We start from the raw sequence: 25,936 nt of genomic DNA, 5'->3' as shown, positions 1-25,936 counted from the left end.
TGATTGATGATCAGTGAGATAGATATGTTTGATGTTTGTATATGCCAGTATATGATAGTATGCGCACATGGTTAATTGCTTGTGGTTGGGTTGAGGCGGTCCTGCTTTGTGCTGAAGGCCAATATACCCTATGAGCGGTCCGGGGAGACTATAGGCCCACGTGGTGGACCAGTCATGCCGAAGGCTCGGGATAGATTCAGACAGACTGTAGGCCTGGTAGGGCGGTCCGGTCAGGCCGATGGCCCAGTATGCATGTTGATTGATTGATTATTCCTAATATGGTATTGTTAGTGTAGGTATTGGTATTTTTGGGGTAGCTCACTAAGCCCTCGGGCTTATAGTTTTCAGTTTATTGTTTCAGGTACTTCAGGAGACCATGGAAAGGCGAAGGCGTGACCGTACCGCTCCTCATCCTTATGTTATGATTTTTGGGACACTCTGATGGAAAATGATTTGAAAACATTTTTGTAAACAATGCTATTTGGTTTTTATTTATGATTGAAAAAGTTTAAATTTGGCTTAAAATTTATGGATGTTATAATATAAGTTTAAAATCTAAACAGATTTCGATAAATGATAGGAATTTGGGATTCTTACATTTAAGACAAGGATTTGGGAGTGTGAAAAGAGAATCATTGAAATTATGTTCAAATGATCTAAGTTCACAAAGAAAAGGATCATAGAAAAACATAGAGTTCATACTTGGTGTATGGAAAAGCTATTGTTTAGAAAACATAGTGTACATGCTTGGAGCATGGGACTGATGGGTTTTATACAAATAATCCTATGTGTGCATGCAACCCTAGAGCTGGATCTATGTTTTCACTATTAGTTATATAACTTTATGAACACAAAAAGAAACCTGGAATGCTAGTACTATTTTCGAAATCCACATAGAAGAATAGAATACATACCTTTTGTTGTTATATAGAAATAACAACTAGTTCCTTGAATCTCCTTAGCTTTGAAAGCAAGTACCACAAGTGTAGTACCTCTAATGGCTTGCAAACACACTAGGTGAAAGGATGAATATGGGAGAGAGGAGAGAAGGGTACCTTGCCCTAGAATTCGTCCCTTTTAGGGTTTCCTAAAGCTTAGACGAAATCTTAGTGCCTTAGGGTGCTATTTATACTTAAGGCTAACTAGGGTTTCAAGGTGTAAAGCCTAATCCCTTAGCTTAGGGCCTAAGCAAGTCCATGACCTCCTTTCCTTAAGCCCTTGGACGAAAACTCCTAAATTCTTCTAGGATTTTCTTTCAAGCCTTAATAAAGGTGATCCAATGGCCCAAAGCCTCAACTATTGAATAATTACAAAATAGCCCCTGCACTTTCAGTCAGTTCCTTTAATCCCAAAATTAATTCTAAATTAATTTCTGATTAAATACTAATTAATAATATGATTCAAAATTAATATATTATTCATATAATATATTAACAAATCATATTTATACCCTAATTTATTATTCTTAACAATAAACCAACCTCTCTCCTCAACAATCATCATGTCTAGTCACCGGTGTGAAGGCAACCCAAAAGGACCATGCACAATCGAGTCAAGTACATACCAAAATAGTTATGGACTTAGACACTAATCCAACAGTCTCCCACTTGGATAAGTCTAATAACTATTCTGCGTATGACTTCAGATCCTGATTAGCAATCGTAGCTTTCAAAAGCCGCTGTCAACTCTGATCTTATCAGAAGCGTGTCCTTTAGATAAGGGATCATATATTCCTCCATTCTTGATATCGCCTAGATGTGAGACATGGATTGAAATCATTCTCTCAGTCTATGCGTTTTTTGCCGATTTCCGATTTATGACGATTGACAATAGACTACAATTGAACACATCAAATTAGTCCCGTCTTGGCCAAGCGCTTAGGGTGTCATCAATAAATCATTGAGGGACCCACATATATCACTTTTATCCCACTTTGGAAAAGGAACGGATAAACTTCGACTCAATGCTTGCTTGTACTCACTCATCGAATCACACACAACAATAAGTTTTATAACACCAAGTTACTGGTGCGTTTACTTATCATCAATGTGAAACTGACCAAAAAATAACAACTCACATGTCTCGGTTTCAATAATATACAATATTATCGACTCACAATCACTCGTGATAAAATCCATGAAGTGATTTTTGTGAGTGTGGGTTTAATCCAATGCTCAAAATCATATTTATAAGCACTCACGAACATTGCAGCAAACCTTTGCTATGTCTAATACACTTTAGACAATCTACAAACCAATTCTTGACAGTGTTCATTCATACCTACTTCCAACATATGAAAGACTATGGACCATTCGAATAATTTGATTATTCTTAAATAATTAATTATTCAGGAAGTCAAAACATGCAAAGTGAAACACAAGAATAATACTAAGCCTATATGGTCTCAAACCTTTGAGTATAAATAAAACACCTTTTATTTATCACCATATCAATTACTCATTATTTGTTGTTTCGGTTAATTAACTTATTACTTGAATTATTACTACAACTGTCCCATGCTCTTAGCATGTACACAATGTTTACTTATGGTCCTTACTTTGTGAAATAGATCAAATGAACACATTTCCAATCATACTCATTTCACAACTCCTAATCCTTATCATAAGTATAAGCATATCAAATTCTTGCCAGTTATAGAATATGCTAGATTCTAACATTTTATGCAATGATCCTTTCGTAAAGTCATAGCTCAAAATCATCAAGACTTGTCCAATCTCTATCAGAAACAATTCTATAGATATGATGTCTCTCACTCAAAGTACATTCCTTTGAAGATGCTTCTTGCATAAAAGTTTCTAATCTAGACATAGACTCTCAATATCCAACTCTCAATATGGAAACATTTCCATATTTGCCATATGACAACTCATTCTTAATAGAATCTTATCTATTCATAATAATGTCGATATGGTCCATCCAATACCATACTTCCAACTACTCACAAGCAACCAATCTTCAGCAAACTTTGGATCGTCCTTTGATAGTTGTTTAATTATTTTAGTCAAAACCGATTCTAGTCCTTTTCCCTCTTAATGCGCTAGACATTTGGAAAATTTTAGAATGGTCGAATATTATATCATTTGCAATCGATCCTATACCCGAAGCGTATGGGACACAATGCATAATGTCTTACATAAAGATATGATACATTATCAATCTTCTGCCATAATATTTTATGTGTCACGTTCTCTTAATTCGAACTATGAAGAGGGATGCCGTAATCATAATCGAAATTTGAGAACACACTATGTATCCTTGACTAAATTTATTAACATTCCACAATCTAAGCCTTTAGATTTGAAATGAAGCATAATATTCTCTCCTTTAATTATAGCAAAACAACTTTTCAACCCTTACGACTTTGCGAAGTATAACTCTTGTTTTCTATAATTAATATTGCTAACTTGCCATAATAATCATACAAGCATAACACTTATGCTCCCACTATCATGATGATTATTATCATATAAGCATAACACTTATGCTCCCACTAGCTTCGACATGTATTCAGAAAATAGCTGAACTTCCAGAAAACAATGCTTATTGAATTTCATAAGTTCATATTTCTAATACTTGATCTAAGCTTCTTAAACTTATACACCTTTGTCTTAGAAAGCTCACATAAGTGTCTAGACAAACTCAAAACTTATGTTACTAAGTCCCAAATGTTTAGACTTAATTGCCAAATCTCACAATTTGAACTATGGAAAGGGATGCCGTAACCATAATCGAATTTGAGAATACAATTTTCACAATTGCTATCTTTTTAAAATCTCTCTTAGTGAAAGCATTTCCTCATAGTCATTTTCATGAATGAGGGAATCTTATGACACTTAAATTTTATGGTGTATGTGTTCCTATCCATGTGAATTTGTCAAAACCAAAGTTTACGACAAATCAAAACTCATATGGATCGAACTTTCTTAATCTTGATTTCTTGCCTTATGGTAACACGAGTGCCCACCATGTCTTCTAAGTAGTTCAATAACTTATCCTTACATATCAATTTACTTTCCATCGATCAAGGTTCTTTGTCTTTATACATTCAAATGAGAACTCATAGAACTCACATGCATAATTAACTCAATTGGAATGGCACATAAACAAAATAATGTCAACACGATAGGTTGTAAACCTCAAGTCGTGTGCTAGTGATGACCGATAAGGTTTATTCTTGATTTGTTCTTGAAACCTTTCAAGACCATTAAGAATCCCACTGACTCCTTGACATATAAGATTCTCTTGTCAAGAAACATTCCTTGACAAAACAAATATTCAAGAGTTAGTGTAGTTCTTATCAAGACAAAAAAACTTCACATAATTGGTCCTAGTTGGTCTTTGTCTTATCCAATACAACACAACTTACCAATTTCAAATGTGCAAGAATAAGAAAACTTTTCCAAATTCCACATTTGTTGAGTGTTATAAACCTTCTTGAGACTTGTCATTTAATTCACAATCTTGGAGTATAACTCTAAGACTTGATATTGGAACGAAGTATGATTGACTTCTTGATTTAACCATTTCCACAATTCTCGATTCCTCTTCTCAGACATACAAATGTACTAAGACTAACTTAGAGGATCAATTGAGATATGGTTCTTAATCATTAAGACTTATCATAAAACATAATAAAAGGTACTCTCCCTTCTTCTTAGAATAGAGAAACCTTTATCTTTCTGCCTACTTGATTTTTCTTATTCGTTCTGCTATTTAATGAAACTCTTTCAATCAACTCAAAATTATACTCAATCTTATAAGTATAACCATATTCACTAAACTTTAGTAAATCATGACGAATATCTTTGTCACTCTTGTGGTAGACTTGATCAACGTACGACCTAGTGTACTTGATCTCCTAGTCCTTCAATTGACACTTTGTCAAGGAATTAGTCTAAATTTCCCAAATGTGAAAGTTTTTCATTCATCATACAATACTCATTGCATGATTCCAAGTTTCTATCCAACTGAAACTAAGGCGATGAGAAACTCTCCTTATTTGCTAAATTCTTGTCATTTCCACAAATAACATAATTAAGAATCAAATCCATTATTTCTAATAATAGAAACCTTCAAACATCAATTTTTCATACACGCCATTGCAAGGATAAATAAATAATATAAAATCAAAATTTGTTTTATTGCGGAATAATTTGTCCTTACAATGCAATTCAATTGAAAAACTATGTTAATACATATTTCTTAGCAATCTATTCTAACTCCAAGTAGTAGCTCAAGAATCTAATCTTCAAGTAATGCGACCGAAATCCATTTCTTCACGATTAGATTCAGCTCACTTCTTCCCTTAAGCTTCCTCTCTTTTCTTCAATCCTACAAAACATCAAAATGTAATCTTATCACATCATGTATCAAGAATCTAGAATAGGAACTTAAAAGAGTTAGTTAATGGATTTTACCTGAAGTAGAGCCATACATCTTGACTCTCCCATCTCTTAGATCTCTCAGGTAATAGGTCAGTTTCGTCTCAAATGCCCCTTATCTTGGCAATAAAAGCAAATGGGCTCTTTTGGAATGGCACAAGGAACTATCTCATAATTTACCTTTTCTGGATCTCCAATGTCACCATTTTCAATGTCCATTGAAGTTTGGGAGTTTGATTCACCAGACAAATTTGCTCGACCAGCTCGCCAAATCATTGCTGATTCAACTGCTATAAGCAAATAGGTAAAATCAATGAGGGTCACGTCATGATCCATCATATAGTACTCTCTAACGAACTCACTATATGATTCAGGAAGCGACTGAAGAACCCAGTCAACAACCAACTTACCTGAAATCTCGACACCTAACATCCTTAACCTATCAACGTGTGATTTCATCTCTAAGACGTTTACACACACAGGTTTCCCGTGTTTACTTGGCCAAAGGGCTTGAGTGAGCTTGAACTTTTCAAGCCTTCGAACTTGTGGGTGAGGGAGAATAATTGGAGAAGGTGGAGGTAGTGAAGCATGATCTCTTGTTCCTCGATCATATCGTGGAATATCATCTTCGTTTGGAAAGCTTGTTCCATGAGATTTAGGAAGACCATGATTTTCATAACTAGACATCTACAAAACGGGAGAAAATTCAAGTTAAGTTGATTAGAATCCTTGATGTGACACCCAAATGAAACATCGAGGCTAGGATCCAACACAATACTCCACAACCTAGAAGAGGGATGCAGTAATCTAGTTGCAGAATATTTGAAGGTAGGTAAATGACAATTTACCAATTTCCACCATGAAAAACGAAAACGAAATTTATGTTTCAAATCTATTGAAAACTCCTAGATCTTTTGAGATTCATTGAACTTTTCAATGGCATGTTTAAATCTCGATATGTCCCTCGATTTGTGACTGGGATGCCGAGGATCACAAAACAGGGCGTGAATAACCATTAGGGGTGTTCAACGGGTAATTTTTTCGGGTTTCGGGTAATTCGGGTTTTTCATGTTAGAAAAATTACCCGTTACCCTACCCAAACTAAATTCGGGTAATTCGGGTTTGGGTAATTCGAGTATCGGGTCGGGTTTGGGTAATTCGGGTGTTACCCGATATATATATATATATATATATATATATATATATATATATATATATATATATATATATTGAATTTCACCTGGAAATAAATTTAATGAAATAAATACGTCGTGCTATATTAGTCTTGTTGATATAAACAAACGAGACATAAACGAAGTTACTTAAGCTTTGAACATTGAGATTTTTTAATCAATAATACATGAGATATCAAGTAATTTTTTAACAACATAATCTAATCTAATAAGATGTTAAAAAAACAAATACCTAAAGATCTTAATTTAAAAGTTTAAAATGTTTAAGATAAATGTAGCTATAAGTTTTGTCATGTTCTGAAGTTTCGTCAAAATAATGAGTTTGTTAGTTGCAATAAAAACTATAATCTAGAAAACAGTTAAGTTTTAAAGAACATGCTGATATATAAAAATTACTTTTAATATTGTTAGTGTCGTATTCCCATAATAAATATATTTATGTTTTACAATAATGATAGTTAGTTTAAGCGTGATCAAATACCTACTATATAGTACAAGCTTTACAAAAAAAGGAATTTTTAAAATAATTTGGGTAATTCGGGTATACCCGAAACTCAAAAAATGTACCCTTTACCCGACCCGAAAAAATATCGGGTAACCCGATTACCCGGAAAAATTTATCCGATACCCGAAAAAATCGGGCGGGTAATTCGGGTATCGGGTATTTTTGACAGGGCTAATAACCATGCAAACTTATATGGTGCCCCCAATGCTACAGTCACGTATTTGATGTGCCGTTTAACCACACACGCTCCATCGAACTATGACAAACATTGAGTTGCCCTTTCCCACCTTTGCTTAGAACTCAATTAGTGTGCCGATTAACCACACACGCTCCACTAACGTCTTAGCAAGGGTACAAAGTGTAATTTCATGGAATTGCATCAATTCACTTTTTCCTAAAGTAACTAAGATTGTGAATTTTGTAAACATTTAGTTACTTTATTATTCATTATACTTTTAAAGAGGAGAGGGTTTGCTCTATCCTACCCGTTCGGCTAACGACCCTCCACCAAACAAGGAAGCGGTGGGTGAGAGTGGACACCCATTAAACGACCATTTTATAGGCCATAACCTTATACCCCCTTATAGATCGGCTTCGTGAATGAGGCCTACTAACCGTAAGACTAGCAGTTTAAGTTATACATATATGATATTAAACTTTTAATAGTATATATAGTATAATGGTGTATTTTACGCTTTTAAAATACTAGGTGGTTTAATTTAATAAATTACACTTTTAATTTGATTAAATATAAACCATATGACTATGGATTTATTAACTCTCTTTTAATTTTACTTTTAATTAACTTAACAAAACCATAAGGGTGTAATTTGAACTTTTCAAAACTACGGGTTTTAGAATTTAGACTTTCAAAATTAAACATTTTAATCAAACAATTTAAATTCCAAAACTTGAGGGAAATTTTTGAAACTTTTCAAAACATAAGCAAGAACATTCTAGATCAAATTACAAATAGTAATAATTAACCAATTAATTAGTAATTATCTAAATATGACCTAATTCAATTTGTTGCAAGATAATCTATCAAATAATTCAAATAAATCAACTTTATCACATAAGGAAATGATTACTAATTAATTTGACAATTATCTTTTATTTTGGTAAGGATATCTTTTAAATTAAACAATTAATTTAATCTAATCCCTTAAATCTTCTAGAATTCGAAATTATGGGATGGGATAAATCAAAATCTTTAATTACCAAATTTAAACATTTAAAGGATAATTACAAGATATGACATTATCCAAATCCCTAAAATTTAGGATTTAATCTTGGGGAAGGAGGAAATTTCAAAATCCAAGGGTTAGATAACCCTAGATTTCGAAATCTTGGAGGCTAAGGAAAGGGTTTGGGAAACCCTAGCCAAATTTCGAAAATCAGGGTTCAAGAACCCTAATTTTTTTGAAAATTCATGCCTCCTAGGGTTTATTGGCCATAAACCCTAATATGTTAAGTTCATACATTTGAATAATGCTAATTGAAAACAAAAACCAATGGCTCTGATACCACTGATGGCTTTTATACAAACAATCCTATGTGTGCATGCAACCCTAGAGCTGGATCTATGTTTTCACTATTAGTTATATAACTTTATGAACACAAAAAGAAACCTGGAATGCTAGTACTATTTTTCGAAATCCACATCGAAGAATAGAATACATACCTTTTGTTGTTATATAGAAATAACAACTAGTTCCTTGAATCTCCTTAGCTTTGAAAGCAAGTACCACAAGTGTAGTACCTCTAATGCCTCACAAACACACTAGGTGAAAGGATGAATATGGGAGAGAGGAGAGAAGGGTATCTTGCCCTAGAATTCGTCCCTTTTAGGGTTTCCCAAAGCTTAGACGAAATCTTAGTGCCTTAGGGTGCTATTTATACTTAAGGCTAACTAGGGTTTCAAGGTGTAAACCCTAATCCCTTAGCTTAGGGCCTAAGCAAGTCCATGGACTCCTTTCCTTAAGCCCTTGGACGAAAACTCCTAGATTCTTCTAGGATTTTCGTTCAAGCCTTAATAAAGGTGATCCAATGGCCCAAATCCTCAACTATTGAATAATTACAAAATAGCCCCTGCACTTTCAGTCAGTTCCTTTAATCCCAAAATTAATTCTAAATAATTTCTGATTAAATACTAATTAATAATATGATTCCAAATTAATATATTATTCATATAATATATTAACAAATCATATTTATACCCTAATTTATTATTCTTAACAATAAACCAACCTCTCTCCTCAACAATCATCCTGTCTAGTCACCAGTGTGAAGGCAACCCAAAAGGACCATGCAAAATCGGGTCAAGTACATACCAAAATAGTTATGGACTTAGACACTAATCTAACAGGGACACCTAGTGTTTTAATTCAAGTATAAAGTTGACAAAAACGAAACAATGAAAAATGAGTAATCAGTATGGTGATAAATAGAAAGTGTTTTATTTATATTCATAGGTTTTGATACCATATTAGATTCATTTACTCTTGTGTGTCACTTTGCATGTTTTGACTTCCATAATAACTAGGTTATTATTTCGGAATGACTAAGTTACTCAAACCATCCACGGTCGGTCATATGTTGGAAGTAGATATGAATCAAGACTGTCATGGGTTGGCTTGTAGAGGTCCAAGTTGGTGGACAAAGTTGTGCTACAACACTCATGAGTGCTCATAAGTTCTGAGTATTGGATTCAAACCGAGCTCATTTGAATCACTTCATGGATTTCATCATGAGTTATCATGAGACGATAATATCTTATATTCTTCAAACCTAGAGATATGAGTTGTTACTATGAGTTGGTTGTACATTGATTGCACGAAAATGCATTCGATAACTCGGTGTTATAAACATGCCTTTGTGTATGATTCAACAAGTAGTAGAACAAGCCATATGAGTCGAAGTTTATCCATTCCTTTTACCTTTGGGATAAAAGCGATATTTGTGGGCCCCTTGATGATTTAGCGATGACACATGTGAGTGCTTGGCCAAGCCATGACTGATTTGATTTGTTCAATTAGTCATCATAAATCGGAAATTAGGAAACAATAAATGGACTAAGAGAATGATTATAATCCATGTCTCAGTCCATATGATATCTAGAATGGAGGAATATATGATCCCTTATCTAATGGACAAGTCATTGACAAGGTCATAGTTCGACAACGGCTTTAAGAGCTACGATTGCCAGTTAGGTTTTGAAGTCATACTCAATAATAGTTTTAGACTTATCCAAGTGGGATACTATTGGATTAATATCTAAGTCCATAACTATATTAGGTATGTACTTGACCCGACCCGGCATGGTCCATTTGGGTTGCACTTCACCGACACAATTTATATGGATAGTCTTTTGAGAATAGTATATTTATGATTAATATTAATATATTATAAGTCCTAATATATTAATTTGGAATCATATTATTTAATTAGTATTGATTAAGAATTAATTAAGTGATCAAAAGGAACTAATTAAATATGGACTCTTATATATATGGAATGGGCCAAGTTCATTTAGGTTGGGCTAAGCTATCATGGATGGTCCATGGAGATTTTAACCCATGGATCCTATGTAAATGAAAGGTCATGGGTATCAGGGTTTACATGGATGTACCCTAATCCTCCATAATATATAAAAGGGGTCCTTGGCTAACAAAATTGGCACTAGTGTATGGAAATAAGAGTGGGCCGATTTAGTGTGCATACATATTCTCTCAGGTTCTTCCAAGGTGTTTTGGTGATTTGTGATTCTACTTGAGGCTTCCACACTATTGGGGCTAAGCTCTTAAAGCTTGACGACATCAAGCTACATCAAAAGGTATGTCATCTAACTAGAACTTTGTGGTATAGGTGCTTCATAATATGCTAGTTAGGATGAAACCTTGGAATATTTAATATTTGCATGTGTAATAGAGAAAACATAGATCCAAGGTTTATAGGGTTGCATGTATACCATAGGAGTGTTAGAATGCTCAAAATCCATCATGCTCAACATGACTAAACTCCTAAAGCCATTTTGGGGTGAAGCTTTATTGACAACTTGCTCTCTAGTAAATAGGTCACCTTCCGTTCCACTGAATTTTGAAGTTCTAGAGAAGATATGGACGGGTAAAGACATATCATATTCTCACTTGAGAGTATTTAGGAACAAGGCATTTGCACATGTATCAAGTGAATTATAGAAGAAGTTGGACCTCAAATCCACTTCATGCATATTTATTGAATATTGAGATAAAGAGTTCGGGTACATGCTATGGGACCCAGAACTGAAGAAGGTTATTCGAAGCAGAGAGATGGTTTTATATGAAACCAATATTACGATTTCAAGGCATCGATTAACGAGCAACCAGGCTCCAAATTTTCAGAAATAATATATGAAAATATAGAAGATGTTTCCACCGAAGAAGAGAATGAAGAAGTCGATGATTCAGATCAAGAAAGTGTTGAGCAGGGGAGCTTCCACTCCTGGATAATTCAGTTCCATTGCCAGAATTTACAATGATATGAACGAGTTTGTGCTCCATCAAGAAGATATCCGACTTCAAACTACATCCTTCTTACCAGCGAGAGGGAGGCAAAGAGCTTTCAATAAGCTCAATCTCATATTGACAAAGCAAATTGGCAGAAGGCCATGGAAGAAGAAATGAATTATTTGAAGAAGAATCAAACATATGAGTTGGTGAAACCCCCCAAAGGAAAGAAAGCCTTGAAAAACAAGAGGTTTTCAAGTTGAAGAAAGACGAAAAGGGAAATACTATGAAGTATAAGGCGAGACTCGTTGTCAAAGGTTTCCAACAAAATGAAGGAATCAATTTTTAATGAATTTTTTTGCCGGTTGTGAATATGGTGTCTATTCGAGTTGTACTTGGATTAGTTGCCAGTCTAGATCTTGAACTTTAGCAAATGGATGTGAAAACAGCCTTTCTCCATGGTGATTTTAGATAAAGAAATACACATGGAACAACCCGATGGTTTTAAAGTCCCAAAGAAAGAGCATCTCATCTGCAAATTAAAGAATAGCCTTTATGGTCTTAAGCAAGCCCCAAAGCAGTGGTACAAGAAGTTTGATTCATTTATGATGAATCATAAGTACAAGAGAACCATTAAAGAATATTGTGTCTATCTGAAGAAGTTCCCAGATGGGAAATTTGTCATCCTTTTGCTCTACATGTAACACCCCGATTCTCAGGTATTGATTTATGTATGAACCTTTTTGGTTTTTTGGTCTACTCTACGAGTTGGCAGCCCTACTCGTCGAGTAGTAGCGGGTTGGTCCGCGTGTTTTAATGATCTACTCGGCGAGTCCAAGAGCGGACTCAATGAGTAGGAGCTGGCAGATGAAACCTTAGATTTCAGGGCATTTCACCCTATTTAAAGGATCGTTGGCCTCCCCCAGCCTCCCCTTTACTGCTTCTTGTCCCTCTCAAACCCTAAATCGAGTGTGTGTGTACTTTTGGTGTGTTCAAGCTTGGAGGAGGAGTTTTGGAGGAGGAAACACATAGGGAAAATCAAGCAAGTAGAGGCAAGAACTTGTGGGATTCAAGATCTACATCAGTGGACATTCTCTTGAAGGTATTAGACTATTTTCCTTGGCTCATGTTCATCAAAAATCTCTTTTGGATGGGTTTTATGAAAGGCTTATTATGTATAAGCTAAGATGTAAGGTTGTAACTTTAGATCTGGATTCCCTTTGACCTCTACATTGATAAAGTTATCAAATTTGCCTAGTAGGAGCCTTCCCTCAAGTGTGAGACTTCATTACAAGCTTAGTTTTGTCATTTAAGGGCTTTAAAGCCTTGCATGTAAAGTTTGCAACTTTACATGATAAGCATGCATAAGGAGGTTGGATCTAAAATCTGGAACCTTTGCATGGCTTAAAAAGCATCTGTATGGATGAAGGATAGAAGGAACTCGGCGAGTCGCATGATTGACTCGACGAGTCATATGAAGATGGTCTAGAACTCGACGAGTTGGATGAACAACTCGACGAGTCCGATGAAGATTATCAAAGACTTGGCGAGTGGGTAGAGTGACCCGACGAGTTGGTTAGGGGTTTTCCCAACTGTTGGATGCGTGTGAGCTTGTCGAGTTGCAAGGGGGAAAAACTCAACAAGTGGCCGTGGAGCTTCGACCGCAAACCTTAGGAACATAATGAGTCACTCCGGTGACTCGGCGAACGAGCAAGTATTACAAGGAACTCGGTGAGTAACTAAGGGTACTCGACGAGTTGAGGTCAACATGGACTGTTGACCTTGACAATTGACTTTGACTTTGACCATGGGTTAACTAGATGACTTGTGGAGAACATTTTGGAAAGATAGAAAATTTACAAGTATGATTTACAATGAATATAGGTGGTGGAGTTCGTGGCAGTGATCCAGAAGTTCGAGCCTATCTTACGAGTCGACAGTTGCGAGGTGAGTTATCCTCACTATATTAGCAGGGTCTAAGGCACCAAGGCCGGCCCTTTATGGACTTTATTTGGTTATGGCGTGGTATGCTTATGCGTAGTGACCTGTTTAGGTCAATGTTCTGGTTATAGGATGATGATATGTTAGTGACCAGTTATGTCTATACCCCGGTTAGTGGGGATGTTCCTTTGAGTAGTGATATGATAGATCAGTTTGAATGTTATGTGATATGAGCTAGCATATGATATTTATATGCACATGTTTTTTTGTTGATTCGGGGTTGGGTTGAGGCGGTCCTTCTTTGTGTTGTAGGCCAACATACCCGGTGAGCGGTCCGGATAGGTTATAGGCCCTGCAAGGCGGTCCAGTCATGCCGAAGGCTCGAGAGTGGTCCAGATAGGTTGTAGGCCTTGCGAGACGGTCTAGTCAGGATGAAGGCTCATCGTGCATGTTGTTCTGTATTGTTATATGTTATGATTATATTGGCATGGAGTTGGTATTTTGGGGTAGCTCACTAAGCTCTCGGGCTTACATTTCTAGTTTATTGTTTCAGGTACTTCTGGTGATCGAGGGAAGGCAAAGGCTTGATTGTACCGCTCCTCATGATTTGTTTATGTTTTTGGGAAAAACTAATATCTGTCATGATTTAATGGATTGATACTGGGATACTCTGATAATTACTATTTTGAAAACAACATTGTAATGATGAATGGTTTTAAATGTTTTGAAAAAGTTTTAATTTGGCATGAAATTTTTGGGCATTACACTACATGGATGATATGTTGATAGTGAGTCAAGATGCAACGATGATCGACAACTTGAAGAAGGATCTATATAAGTTCTTTGATATGAAACACTTAGGCCCAACACAACAGATGGGCATGAAAGTTATTCATGATAGAAAATCAAGAAAATTGTTCTTATCACAGGAACAGTATGTTGAACGTGTGATCAAAAGATTCAACATGGAAAATGGCAAGCCCGTTGGTACACCCTTGGCTAATCACTTCAATTTGAGTAAGAAAAATTGTCCATCTTCTGAGAAAGAAAAAGAAGAGATGAAGGAAATCACGTATTCCTCAGCCAGAGGAAGTCTTATGTATGTAATGGTGTGTACAAGACCAAATATTGCTCATGTTGTTGGTGTTGTGAGTAGATATCTAGCTAATCCAGGAAAACAACATTAGGAAGCAGCCAAATGGATACTTCGATACCTGAAGGGTAGTTTAAAACTATGTTTATGCTATGGAGGAGCAAAGCCAATCATAGAAGGTTATACAAATGTCGATATGGCATGAGATCTTGATAATATGAAATCTACATCAAGTTACATGTTTACTTTGGCAGGAGGAGCTATCTCATGACAATCCAAGTTATATAAGTGTGCCGCATTGTCAACAACAGAAGCTGAGTATATTATTGCCGTTGAAGCTCGGAAGGAGCTTATATGAATGAAACAGTTTCTTCAAGAATTAGGCTTTCCACAAGAAGAGTACATCTTTCATTGTGATAGTCAGAGTGCTATGGACCTCAATAAAAACTCGATGTACCTTTCCCGCACAAAAACATATTGATATCCATTATCACTGGCTTAGAGAAGCAATTGAGGGATAAGAATTAAAGTTGTTAAAGATTAATACCAACAACAATCTTACAGACATGTTGACAAAGGTGGTAACACAAGAGAAACATAAACTATATGCTTACATAGTTGGGATGATGATTGTTGGACGGAGACTGGAGGGGGAGATTTGCTGTGTTCTAGCCTCCAAAGCTATAATAGCCATCTTTGTTGACAAAATGAAACCTAGGGTGACAAAGTCTTCCAACCCTATGATGAACACGGTAAATGAACGCAACATGAATAGTGGCCACCAAGACTATAAATAAAGACTTCATTCTTCAGTTGTATACATCCCAAACATAGAGAGTTGAAGCATAACACTTAGAGTGAGAGTGTTAGAATTAATGGTTGGGTTTTTGTAATAGTTGAGTGTGAGAGTTGCTCCTCCTATTGTAATTCTATTTTCATGTTTAATAAAATAGTTTTCCAACCCCAACAGATTCGTCATTTTTGTGAGCTCCGTGTTATACTCCATCTTCTCTTTGTTATCATTTATCATTGTTGTGTTGGTAATCTGTCCACCATTTTTATCCTCTGTGTTTGTTATCAAAAGCCATTGATTCTGATTCTGAAACTCACATGAGTTCACCATGGATATGGACTTGATTCTGGGAATATAATCCATTATCTAATCCATAGACATCAATGAAATCATCCTCTGTACCAACATTCAAAGGTTCTACAGAATAACATAAATAAGAAGATAAAATGAAAAGAATTGAATGTTCTATGTAAGCTCATCAATAATACAACCTGGGAGAAGACATTGGTTGTGCTTGGGTATGATATCTAAAGATGAAGACAGTAAATGTCTTGAGATGATGTCCATCCATGGTCACCCATCAAATCCATTATGATGTTGCTCTAGCGGCGTTGAGATCAAATCGTAAGTGACATTGCATCATGTCTCCAGAAACCTACTTCATATATTTTACAATTAACTAAAAGTAAAGAATAAAAGAAAAACAAAAGTTAAGATTAATGTTCTTTTGTAAGACTTTACGTCATTACTACCTGAACTCAAGTGGAGGCAAATGGTTAGGAAAAGAAAAACAGTCTTCTTCTTTAGCATAATTATCTTCATGGATTGACAAATTTCTTATAGCATATTGACTTTCCATGCTTGATTTGTTTGACTTTTTCTAACTCTTTGTGTTTAGGATGCCTTACAACTGATAGAAGAAGCTCATTTTATATTAAATCCACCCACTATTTCATCTTCTCCATTTAATGTTTTCATCATAGGGTAGAAATAAATTTTGTCATCCTAGGAAGAAAATGGTTCCATAAAAAATGGTGGGCTCCTAGATGGAAGGTGAAATTCAACAAATTAACATGTGCAATCATTCAACAAAGAACATTATAGTCAACATAAGCATTTCTTGAAAGTTGTTATTGACAGGTTTGTTATGTTTATTTATTTATTTATTTTTCTGGTTTGGACTTGTAGATGGAGGCTGGAAGTCAACAAATCTCCCCATCCTAGGAAGAAAATCGTTGCATTGTTTTCCTTTTTGTGCACCATATTTATTTATGCTAAACCTAACTAATAGTTGCACAATAATTTTGTAGTTGAAATAATACAAATTTTTTTTTTTGCTCTTTGGAGTCGAAATCGAGTAGTGGCCCACAACCCCCCGCGACACCTACCAGTTCCTCCATTGGGTGTATAGATGGTTACATCGTGTTGTAACTATCATATTGTACCTATAATTTCTTTCTTATGTGAGACATGTTCCAAGGTGTACATATGGTTATGATTCAACTGTCAAAGTATACCTATTGGCAGTAGACTTATTTTATTGGAATTGTGGAAGTGAAATATGCTGAGTAAATTGGAAGACTAGATGCTAGTATAGTTCTGTTGGAAAGAACTATCGTAACAACCCGGGCACAGTTACTCTTTGTATTCTGGATGTATTTTGATAACAACTTGTTAACCGTGGTTTGATGTAATATCTCCCTAGTTGATGTTTATAAGAAAAATGGGTCTATTTTATGTTGAATTTGTCGGGTTTTAAAGTGGTGGTTCATTTATTTATTGAAACGGTGTAGTGAGGGGAGGAAAAACTTCGTCGTCGGTGATGTTGGAGTGAAGTGTTTTTTACTTGCATAATAAATATGTAAATCAATTTCAATTATCAGTAACATATTAATTACAACCAAACAAAAATAATAAATATTGAAATAGAATATCAAAATAAAAATGAAATAGTAATTTTACATCGCGAAACAAAATCAAATTATAAGCCATACAATAAATTAAACCCATAAGAAATAAATTGAAAGAATAAGGATATCTCCCAAGACCACAAGACTATTTATGTAATTTAGTCGAAAATATATATGCTTAGACAATAAATGATATATGGTGGCCTTTACGTATTGTTTATTTATTCTTTTTAATTCTCATTTGTTTTTGAATGTTTTGAAATATTGAGGATTAGTCAAATCATGGTAGAAGGGGATGTGCGGTCGTGGGAGCTTTAGCTTTAACTTGATCATTAGGTCAAGTCTTTCTTGTAGTTGACTTGAACTTAATGTGAAATGTTTGAATTAATGTTTGAAATTCATCTATATCCTTGTAGTCTAACTCAAACTCTACAAAATTTGATCGAATTTGTATGTACAATCTAAATAGTCATAAATAATATAACATAAGATGATACAACAATGACTACTCATTTTCTCACATCAACATGGAATCCTCCGACATTATCACCAACAACGAATACTTCACTTTCACTCGAATCCTACCACCCTCCATACATAGCTTCGCTCCGGTTACCACCCAATACCCAGGTGGATTCTCCGGTCCCCTAACCATTTCCTTCGTATCAACAAAACTCGACATTTTCGGTTCACCCGAAGGTGGCCCACTCGGATAAATAGCCGAGTTCAAATCCACCTTCACCGGCTGATCAGACTTCTGATTAGCCGGTGAAAGCCCGGTACTAAACGGGGCACTCATCAACATCGACAACATTCCCGATTTTCGGGAATGCGTCGAAGGTCCGTCCCATTCGGACCGTCGGATCTTTGCGAACTTCACCATCGCAAACCCTAATCGGAGAAAAAGAACTTTTTTCATACCGACCCCTTTCACCTCAAACCATGCCTTGGTCACAATTGAAGCCGAGTCATCATCAATCCGAGTCTCACTGTATTCAACCGGGGCGGTGCACACGTGCGAGAAGATGGCCCACTTGACTGGCTCCACGTATCCCTTTCCGGAATGTTCCTCACAAAGTTCATTGCTAAAATCATCAAAAAGTTCGAGTGATTTTGGAACGGTGGATAGATGTTGGAGATGAATGGCCAGTCGATTGCTTTTCCGGCCTTCTAAATACAATCGTACACCGGTTACGGGTCGGTTGCCGGAATCGACCTACAAATGTACAACCATCAATGCATGTCGTACAAACAAGGATTCGTATATGAATTTGGTGAAAAAGAGGTTTACCTTTGTGGTGTTGATGTGAAGTCGAGGACCTAAGAATGTGAACTGAAGAGATGGCATTGATGGTGTTTTCCGGCGAGCTGCTAGAGGCAAATCGCCGTATATGGGCGCCCATTGCCGTGGTAACTGGAACTCGAGAAATTGCTCGAGTTCCTCTATTGGCGGTTTATCTGCAAAATGTAATAATTGATCAAAAAAACCTAGCAATTCTCTATGGTTGCACGGTTTTAATATTACTACAAAAATGCATAAAAAACAACGCAATGTCACAATTTTATTGATTTCGCCACGGAACTTCATCATAACAACCATAAAAAAGTTAATAGTTTGGTGGCTAAATCAATAAAGTGGTAAAAGTAAGTTTATCGTTTTTTTTTTGCCTATTTCAAAACTAGGCAACCAGGGAATACGGCCTTTTAAATGGTCAAACAAAATGTATAATGGTTTAATCACTACAGAAAATAGTTAAAGTGCAAAACCGATTAGAGAATAGTTAAATAGCAAAACCGCAAAATACTGATGGAAGTACAAGCTTTTTGTTTCCTGTATTTAGCCCTTTTCCGAAAGGGTTAATGTCATAATGGGTAATGCCCTATTTTTTTTCTTCACAAAATACCATTGTTTTAAAAAACTACCATGAGAACATAAGCAACTGCACCATTTTGTTCACTTATTACTTTATTTATATGGTATTTAATGGTATTTTGTGAACAAAACGTTCTTTCTGACAATACTTTTATAAAACAATGGTACAAAAAGTATTAGTCCGTTACTCATTTATGACTTTGTAAAAACGGTAACGGTAAAATATGTTTTTTTAACGGTTAAAAAACATTATAATGGTTTTATCACTACAAAAAAACTAGTTCTAAATTGATAATATGATGAAAATATGTTGTGTTTTTGTGTAATTTGCCTTGATACAAATGTTAGTACTTACATCGAAGGTAGAGATTAATCGCATGAGTAAGAAACCCGCTACCACGAACACCATTTAAAAGGGAAACAATTGGAACAAATGACATTGAGATGACATTTGGTGATTGTGATACAGTCGAAAGCCAACCATTGTGACTTTGGTTGTTGTCTATACCTCCTCGACGAACATGTATGCTTAATAAATCCTAAGTAAAAAAGAAAACAATCAAATATTGCACATTAGCTTTAGCCAAATTCCATTGTGTTTTTAATGATTTAGATTTAGCCCCTTGGCTATTTTCAATAGTGATAAACAATTATAATATATATATATATATATATATATATATATATATATATATATATATATATATATATATATATATATATATATTATAAAAGTAACATTATCTCGGTCACCCGGTTTGATATGATTAGATACAGAAAAACACAACGTACTTTCACCATTGCATCAATTAGCCACTAAACTACTACTTTTTTTTTTATGATTATTTATTGTTCAATGGCTTAATCGATAAAATTGTGAAATTACGTTGTGTTGTTCTATATCTTGTCATATTAATGGTCAAAAATAGTATGATGGTTTAATCACTACACATGACTAAATCGATAAAATGATGAAAGTACAAGTATTCTTCTATATTTTTCCCTATATCCCTTCATGCCCCAACTAATATCACTAGAAAAGAAAAACTACGAGCTTACGTCCTTCTTCGAGAGTGATATAATTGATGGTCTTAGCGAGTTCATGACAACCTGAGGAACGTCCCAAGCTACCATTCGTTCTTCCTTTTGCTTTGATGACTTCTCCGGGGGCAAAATGGGTATTTCATTTACTTCCTCGGATAATTTTTTGTCCGCTAATTGCTTGAGAATATCCCGAACTTGTCTTGGCTCGAGATCTGAAGTTTGTAGTTGTTTTAGATAAATTACATCTTTGCCACCCATCTTAACCCCAACCACGATATGTGTACCATATTTATCAATAAACCTATAAACAAAATATCTTGGTCTTAACTACATATTACGCCATGATTTCACCCATTTTTCCTTGTGGAAATTATTCAATTGAAATGAATAGCATCGTACTTTCAGTTTTTGAAATTCGTTATGAAAAATAGTTTGTTTTTTGAAATTGCTTATTTTATGTAATAACTTTGACCAAAATCATTTAAAAATGTGGACGTGGTTAAATGGTAATCGTTTTTGAAAGTTGGATGGTTTTTTTTGTAAAGATTTTTGAAGTTTACTAAACAAATTAGAGATGAGGTGAAAGTGCATTGCTAGTTATTACGAATTTACAACATGGGAAAAAGACAAGGTAGCAAAATATTGAGGTATAAATAATCTAAGGGCAATAGGCAAAACATTAGTTTAGTCTATATTATACGAATTGAACAAATATGATTTCCCTTTTTGCATCTAGAATTATTAGAAGACATTAACGTCTAGTTCAGGAGTTTTAAGCAAATAAAAGAAAAGAAGGGGAAAGAAAGTAAGGAGAGAAAAGAAGAGAAAGGAAAAGAAAACAAATTTGTATTTTATGTTCCCGAATTTAATGTTCAAAAGAACATGTTTTGTGACAAATTCCAAGAAATATTCAAGATTCAAGATTTATTAGCAATGAGGGTCGTACCCTGCAAGTGCAGCAGGATCCCATGAAGAGGGCACTTCACTTTTCACTTTCTCAGATAACGAGATTTGGGCTCTTTGTAGCTCGATGTTATACAATGCTATAAACCAACCATCAAAAGCTACACTTTTTGTTGAAGATGCGTCCTTTTGCCAGCATCCTTTGTAATTAAACATGGAATTGAAGAAACCAGAAGGTATCTTCCCTGATAATGATACGTCCTGATTGAATTGCTCTACCATCTGCAAATAATACCCAATTCCTATCAAATTCATCAATAATTCAAAAGATTCTCTTTCAATTTTGAATATGTGTTTAAAGGTGATTATGATTCAGGTGTTTAAACAAACTCCATGAATTTCAGGTTTAAATTGAGAATTCAAAGTGAGTGGGACTGTTAGAGTACACTTACCTGGTTAAATGAAATAACATCGGAACGGAATCTAGTGCGTTCGCCTTTATCGCACTTGATAGAGGCGGGAACATTGGGAACGACGCCGCCGCCGGGAACCACCAGGTCTTTAGTTAGGGTTCCGTCGAGATCGATAAGGGTCGACCCGGAAGGACCGGGTTTACAGCCATTTAATCGGATATCTAAGGTGAGGTCGTAACCATTTCCAATCACGGACACCGCCTTCTCGGCGGCAGATTGGGGATTGAAGAAATTCGTTATGTAGAAAGACATCGGTTGAGTTTTGGTTTTGGGTTTTGAAATTGAGTAGGAATTAAGAAGTGGGGTTTGATTAAATTTTGAAAAAGATGAATGTAGAAGGAGAAGAACATTGGAATTTCAAGTTCATATGGAGATATTTTTGACCAAGAAATCATTGTTTACCGAGATTGTTGACTTGTTTGATTTGGAGTTTTCCTTCATTGTTTGTACGTGTCCGATACTCGATTAGGCTTAAAAGATTTCCTTGTTCATATCGTTGGTTTTGCCGTGTAAAATGGAGGGTGGAATCAACGGCGACTGGGTGGCTGCAGTTATTGACTGTGCGAACACGGTGGTTTGAAAATTTAGTTTTTACTCGGAGCATCACTAATCGTAAGGCTAAGTAATTAATTGAATAATTTATTATTAATTAGGTTATACTATTTGGAACCACTCGTATAAAAGAAAAATAATATTAATAACTAAAAATGGATCTAGTAAAATCTTGTTTCGAGAAGTTTTTTATTTTGAGACGGTGGGCTATATATAAATAGATCGAGTTAATGTCTTGGGTTTCAACGAAATAAAATTTAGATCCTATTGGATGTTGATAATATTAGTTATGTTATTTAAGTTATTGGGTTGTGTTTTGGAGTCAAAGGGTAAAATGAGAAAAATAATATACCCGATTTCTTGCATGGATTATGGTTTTTAGTTTAACATGTACTAAGCCAAAATTAATTACATAAGGTTGTGGGGCTCATCAATACATTTTCGTTCATATAAGATCGCCGAAAATGGAGTAGAAGCAAAGAAGTTATGATTGTTTGAAGTTGGAATGAAATTGGGTGAAACCCGTTCTCACAAGATGAGAAGCATATTCTCACAACGTGAGGAGCATGTTCTCACGAGGTGGGCACATGTTGTCACGAGGTGTGAACTGTGCAACCCAAGCCCATGAATTTTTTTAGGGTTCTTGAGGTATTTAAAGGTAATGATTTATGTTTTAGGGTATTTTCTTAGCCCCCATCACATCTAGAACCCTTTGGGAGAAACTCGCCTCCACCTTCAAGATTTGAGCTCCTTCTTTCTTCTTTCTCCTCTTTTGGATGCTTTTGGTGATGTTTTGATGAAGCATGAAGATCAAGAAGGTTGTTTTGGTTGCAATGAATGATGTTTCAAGTTTGTATCCATTAAAGGCACTATATTTTTGGACTATTGTAAGTATAATGTTCCAATCTTGCTATCCATTTCTTTAGATCTTTTCATTTGGGGTTTTTGACACTTTTGGTCCATTTTATGGGTGATCTTGGAGTTGAGTGGACTCCAATATCTTTTCATCAGTTTAGAATGCTTCATGCACCTCATGGACTAGGAAAGTTGTGATCTTTTGCCTTCCCTTTTAGCCATGTAAGTTATCATGGCCCTTTAGATCATTTTGGTGTATTAAAGTTTAGATCTTGAAAGTTTGTGACTTTGTTATGGATAAAGTTGGAAACTTTATCCATCTAAACGTCATGTTGATCAGATATGAGGGTTGGAGACTTGGAGTTAATGGATTAAGTTAAGAAAGGTGCATTTTTGGGTCCCTTTGAGACTTAAAGTATAGACCTTGGTGGTTTGGACGTTCCTAATGGATAAAGTTAGAATCTTTATACATTAAAACCTTGGAGAGGATCAGATGTGAGCTTTGGAGCTCCTGAAATCGGAAGGAAATGGATTAAGCTCGTTTGAGCTATTCAGACCGGTCCCCACGGCGTGGCCTTAGGCTGCCACGGTGTGGCGACTAGGGAACCTGTCATAATCCGAAAATTTTAGAGCCAGCAAGGTTTAAACCCCAACCTAGTACAAGTGAATCTATATTGAAATCCTTGTTGCATGTATTATCTATAACCTTAGGGCTTGTTTAAAGAGTTAACAAAGAAATATGGATTGAAACCTAAGCTAAATTAGGGGATTATAAATGAACATAAGATAAAAGATTAAGGGTTTAAATCATAAATATAGCCGTTAAATAAGTTTTCACCCAAATTAATTAAGGGAGTAAAGAGTTTACGGTTTAATAAAGGGGTTTACGCTTTGTGATTTATTCCAAATTGTGTTTTCGTTTTGCTTTGGTCAAAAACCCCTCCATAAAGTGAACAAGATTCACAAACACCCCTTCTAAAGACCCAATTCCGAAAACTCATCCCTAGAAGATATTAGATCCGAAAACCCCCTTCAATATATATATTTATCCATAAACCAATTCATTTCTCAACATCTCATCCGAAAACATTCCTAAATATCTTTGAATCTTATATAAAGTTAGCCTCCCAATGTGATTACTAATGTAAACCTTACATTCACCGCCTTATGAGTTTCATTCATATTTAAGGTACAAATGAATTCATTTGACACTTACATTTCACTCATATGCTCTCAAAACACATATCAAAGTTCTTCGCATCTGCAAGTAGTTACCCAGAAACCTTCAAACTTTCATAAGAACTTCTTCACAATCAGTAAGTAATTTACATAAACTAATGTTAATTATTAGATATCTAATTTATGCATATAATTATGTGTAAAATATAATTAGGATACGGTTAATTACACATATTCTATCCTGGGAAATCATCGCAACCACATCAAATCTAACCAGAAACACGTACATGAGGTGAGTTCATACACGTACGTTTTCACGCTTTTTAATTGTTTTAGGGGGGGGGGGGGATACAAGTAAAACACAAGAAATATTATGTTTAAAAATATAAATTGTTTATTTATTTTCTTATCGTAATTTACTGTTAAACGTGAAATTTACTAAATTTGCAAAATATTGTTACTATTGAATTTACAAATGATTTATCAAAAACATGTTGAGATGCAACGATTTTCACACCAACACGGAAAAACAAACTTATAAACTATAATAGATATAATATATGAAACAAATGAACTATTTTAAAAAGTACATGATTATAACATGGAAAACAAAATTATAAACTATAATAGGTATAGTTTATGGAACAAATGATCAATATTACAAAATACATGTTAACATGTAAACAAAAAGGGTTTTCAGATATTACTCGTAAAAATGTTGAAGCAATTTGTGAGATGTCTTCGTGTACTTATTTAAGTACGGATAAAAGTCCTGATTAATAACCAGAGTCTCTTGTTGGGAGAGCGAGATATTTGTGATAGATCTATTTGGGACTGACAATCCCACATCCCGACTGTTAGCTACAGTCAGGTTGGCAGGCCTGGGATGACAAATGTCTTTAACGTTCCGACGCCTGAAAAACGTCGTAATCAGGCCGACTGGGTTAGTATGGTTAAAAAAACTCACAAAGAGAAAACAACGACATACTTACGAATAATATATTATCAAATAATCTTAATTGATTATTAACCTTACATTCAGATTTCAGAGCAAATACTTTCAAGAGTTTTATTTAAATATAAAACTATAGTACATGATTTTGCTAGTACATAAGTAGAGTTACACGTAGTTACATGAAAAGCAAAACTTTATACTATTTACCGATATGGTACAAATAGAAGTTCAGAATTACATATATCAAGTATTAATATTACTAAAGTCTATGATCACTTAATGTATATGTTAGGATTCTATATAATGAAGATCCGATAGGCAGTGGAATGTGTGATTTCCACTTTTCTTCCTGTTCCTTGTTTGGTTGTGGGCTTAGGGCAGATTCACCCAATCGACTGTCCGTTCGATTTTTATTAAATATAATTTGTATACACTAAGTAATCATAGGAGGTAACAGTATGGGTCATACCAATTACATGAATCAGAACCTTGAACCACAGATTATAAACATAAGGAACATATACTATTTTGTTTCAAGTGCTAAGACTACATTCCATTTTACTAAGAAAATATAGGATTTTCTTGAAGAACATAATAACGTTTTCAACAACAAAGAACATATCTTTTCCATCAAAATAATTATAAACTCACCAACTTAAATGTTGACACTTTTTCAAACCACTTGTATTCTCAGGAATATTAGTAGACATGTACCTTCTCGGGTGTTCTGAAGACGGAGCATGGTAGCTTTACATCTTAACTTTTGCGATAGTTCAAT

The 25,936-nt window shown here is 35.0% G+C and overlaps 1 protein-coding gene across 1 annotated transcript; it reads right to left on the bottom strand.

Annotated features, from left to right (window-relative positions):
• Positions 1–17,708: 17,708 nt before the first annotated feature.
• LOC145049458 (MACPF domain-containing protein NSL1-like) lies at positions 17,709–22,166 on the bottom strand. The gene is made up of 6 exons (XM_078997863.1): positions 21,597–22,166; positions 21,188–21,426; positions 20,257–20,542; positions 19,553–19,736; positions 18,616–18,782; positions 17,709–18,540 (listed from the first exon to the last, which is right to left on the bottom strand). The coding sequence occupies exons 1-6, from the start codon at positions 21,867–21,869 to the stop codon at positions 17,842–17,844; spliced, it is 1,848 nt and encodes a 615-aa protein (XP_078853989.1). The 5' UTR covers positions 21,870–22,166; the 3' UTR covers positions 17,709–17,841.
• Between the last annotated feature and the right edge of the window lie 3,770 nt (positions 22,167–25,936).

This window comes from Lactuca serriola, chromosome 1, assembly GCF_051521515.1.
Source record: "Lactuca serriola cultivar US96UC23 chromosome 1, Lser_US96UC23_V15, whole genome shotgun sequence".
Classification (NCBI taxonomy): domain Eukaryota; kingdom Viridiplantae; phylum Streptophyta; class Magnoliopsida; order Asterales; family Asteraceae; genus Lactuca; species Lactuca serriola.
The sequence above is the reverse complement of the archived record's forward strand: the minus strand, read 5'-3'. Positions and strand labels throughout refer to the sequence as shown.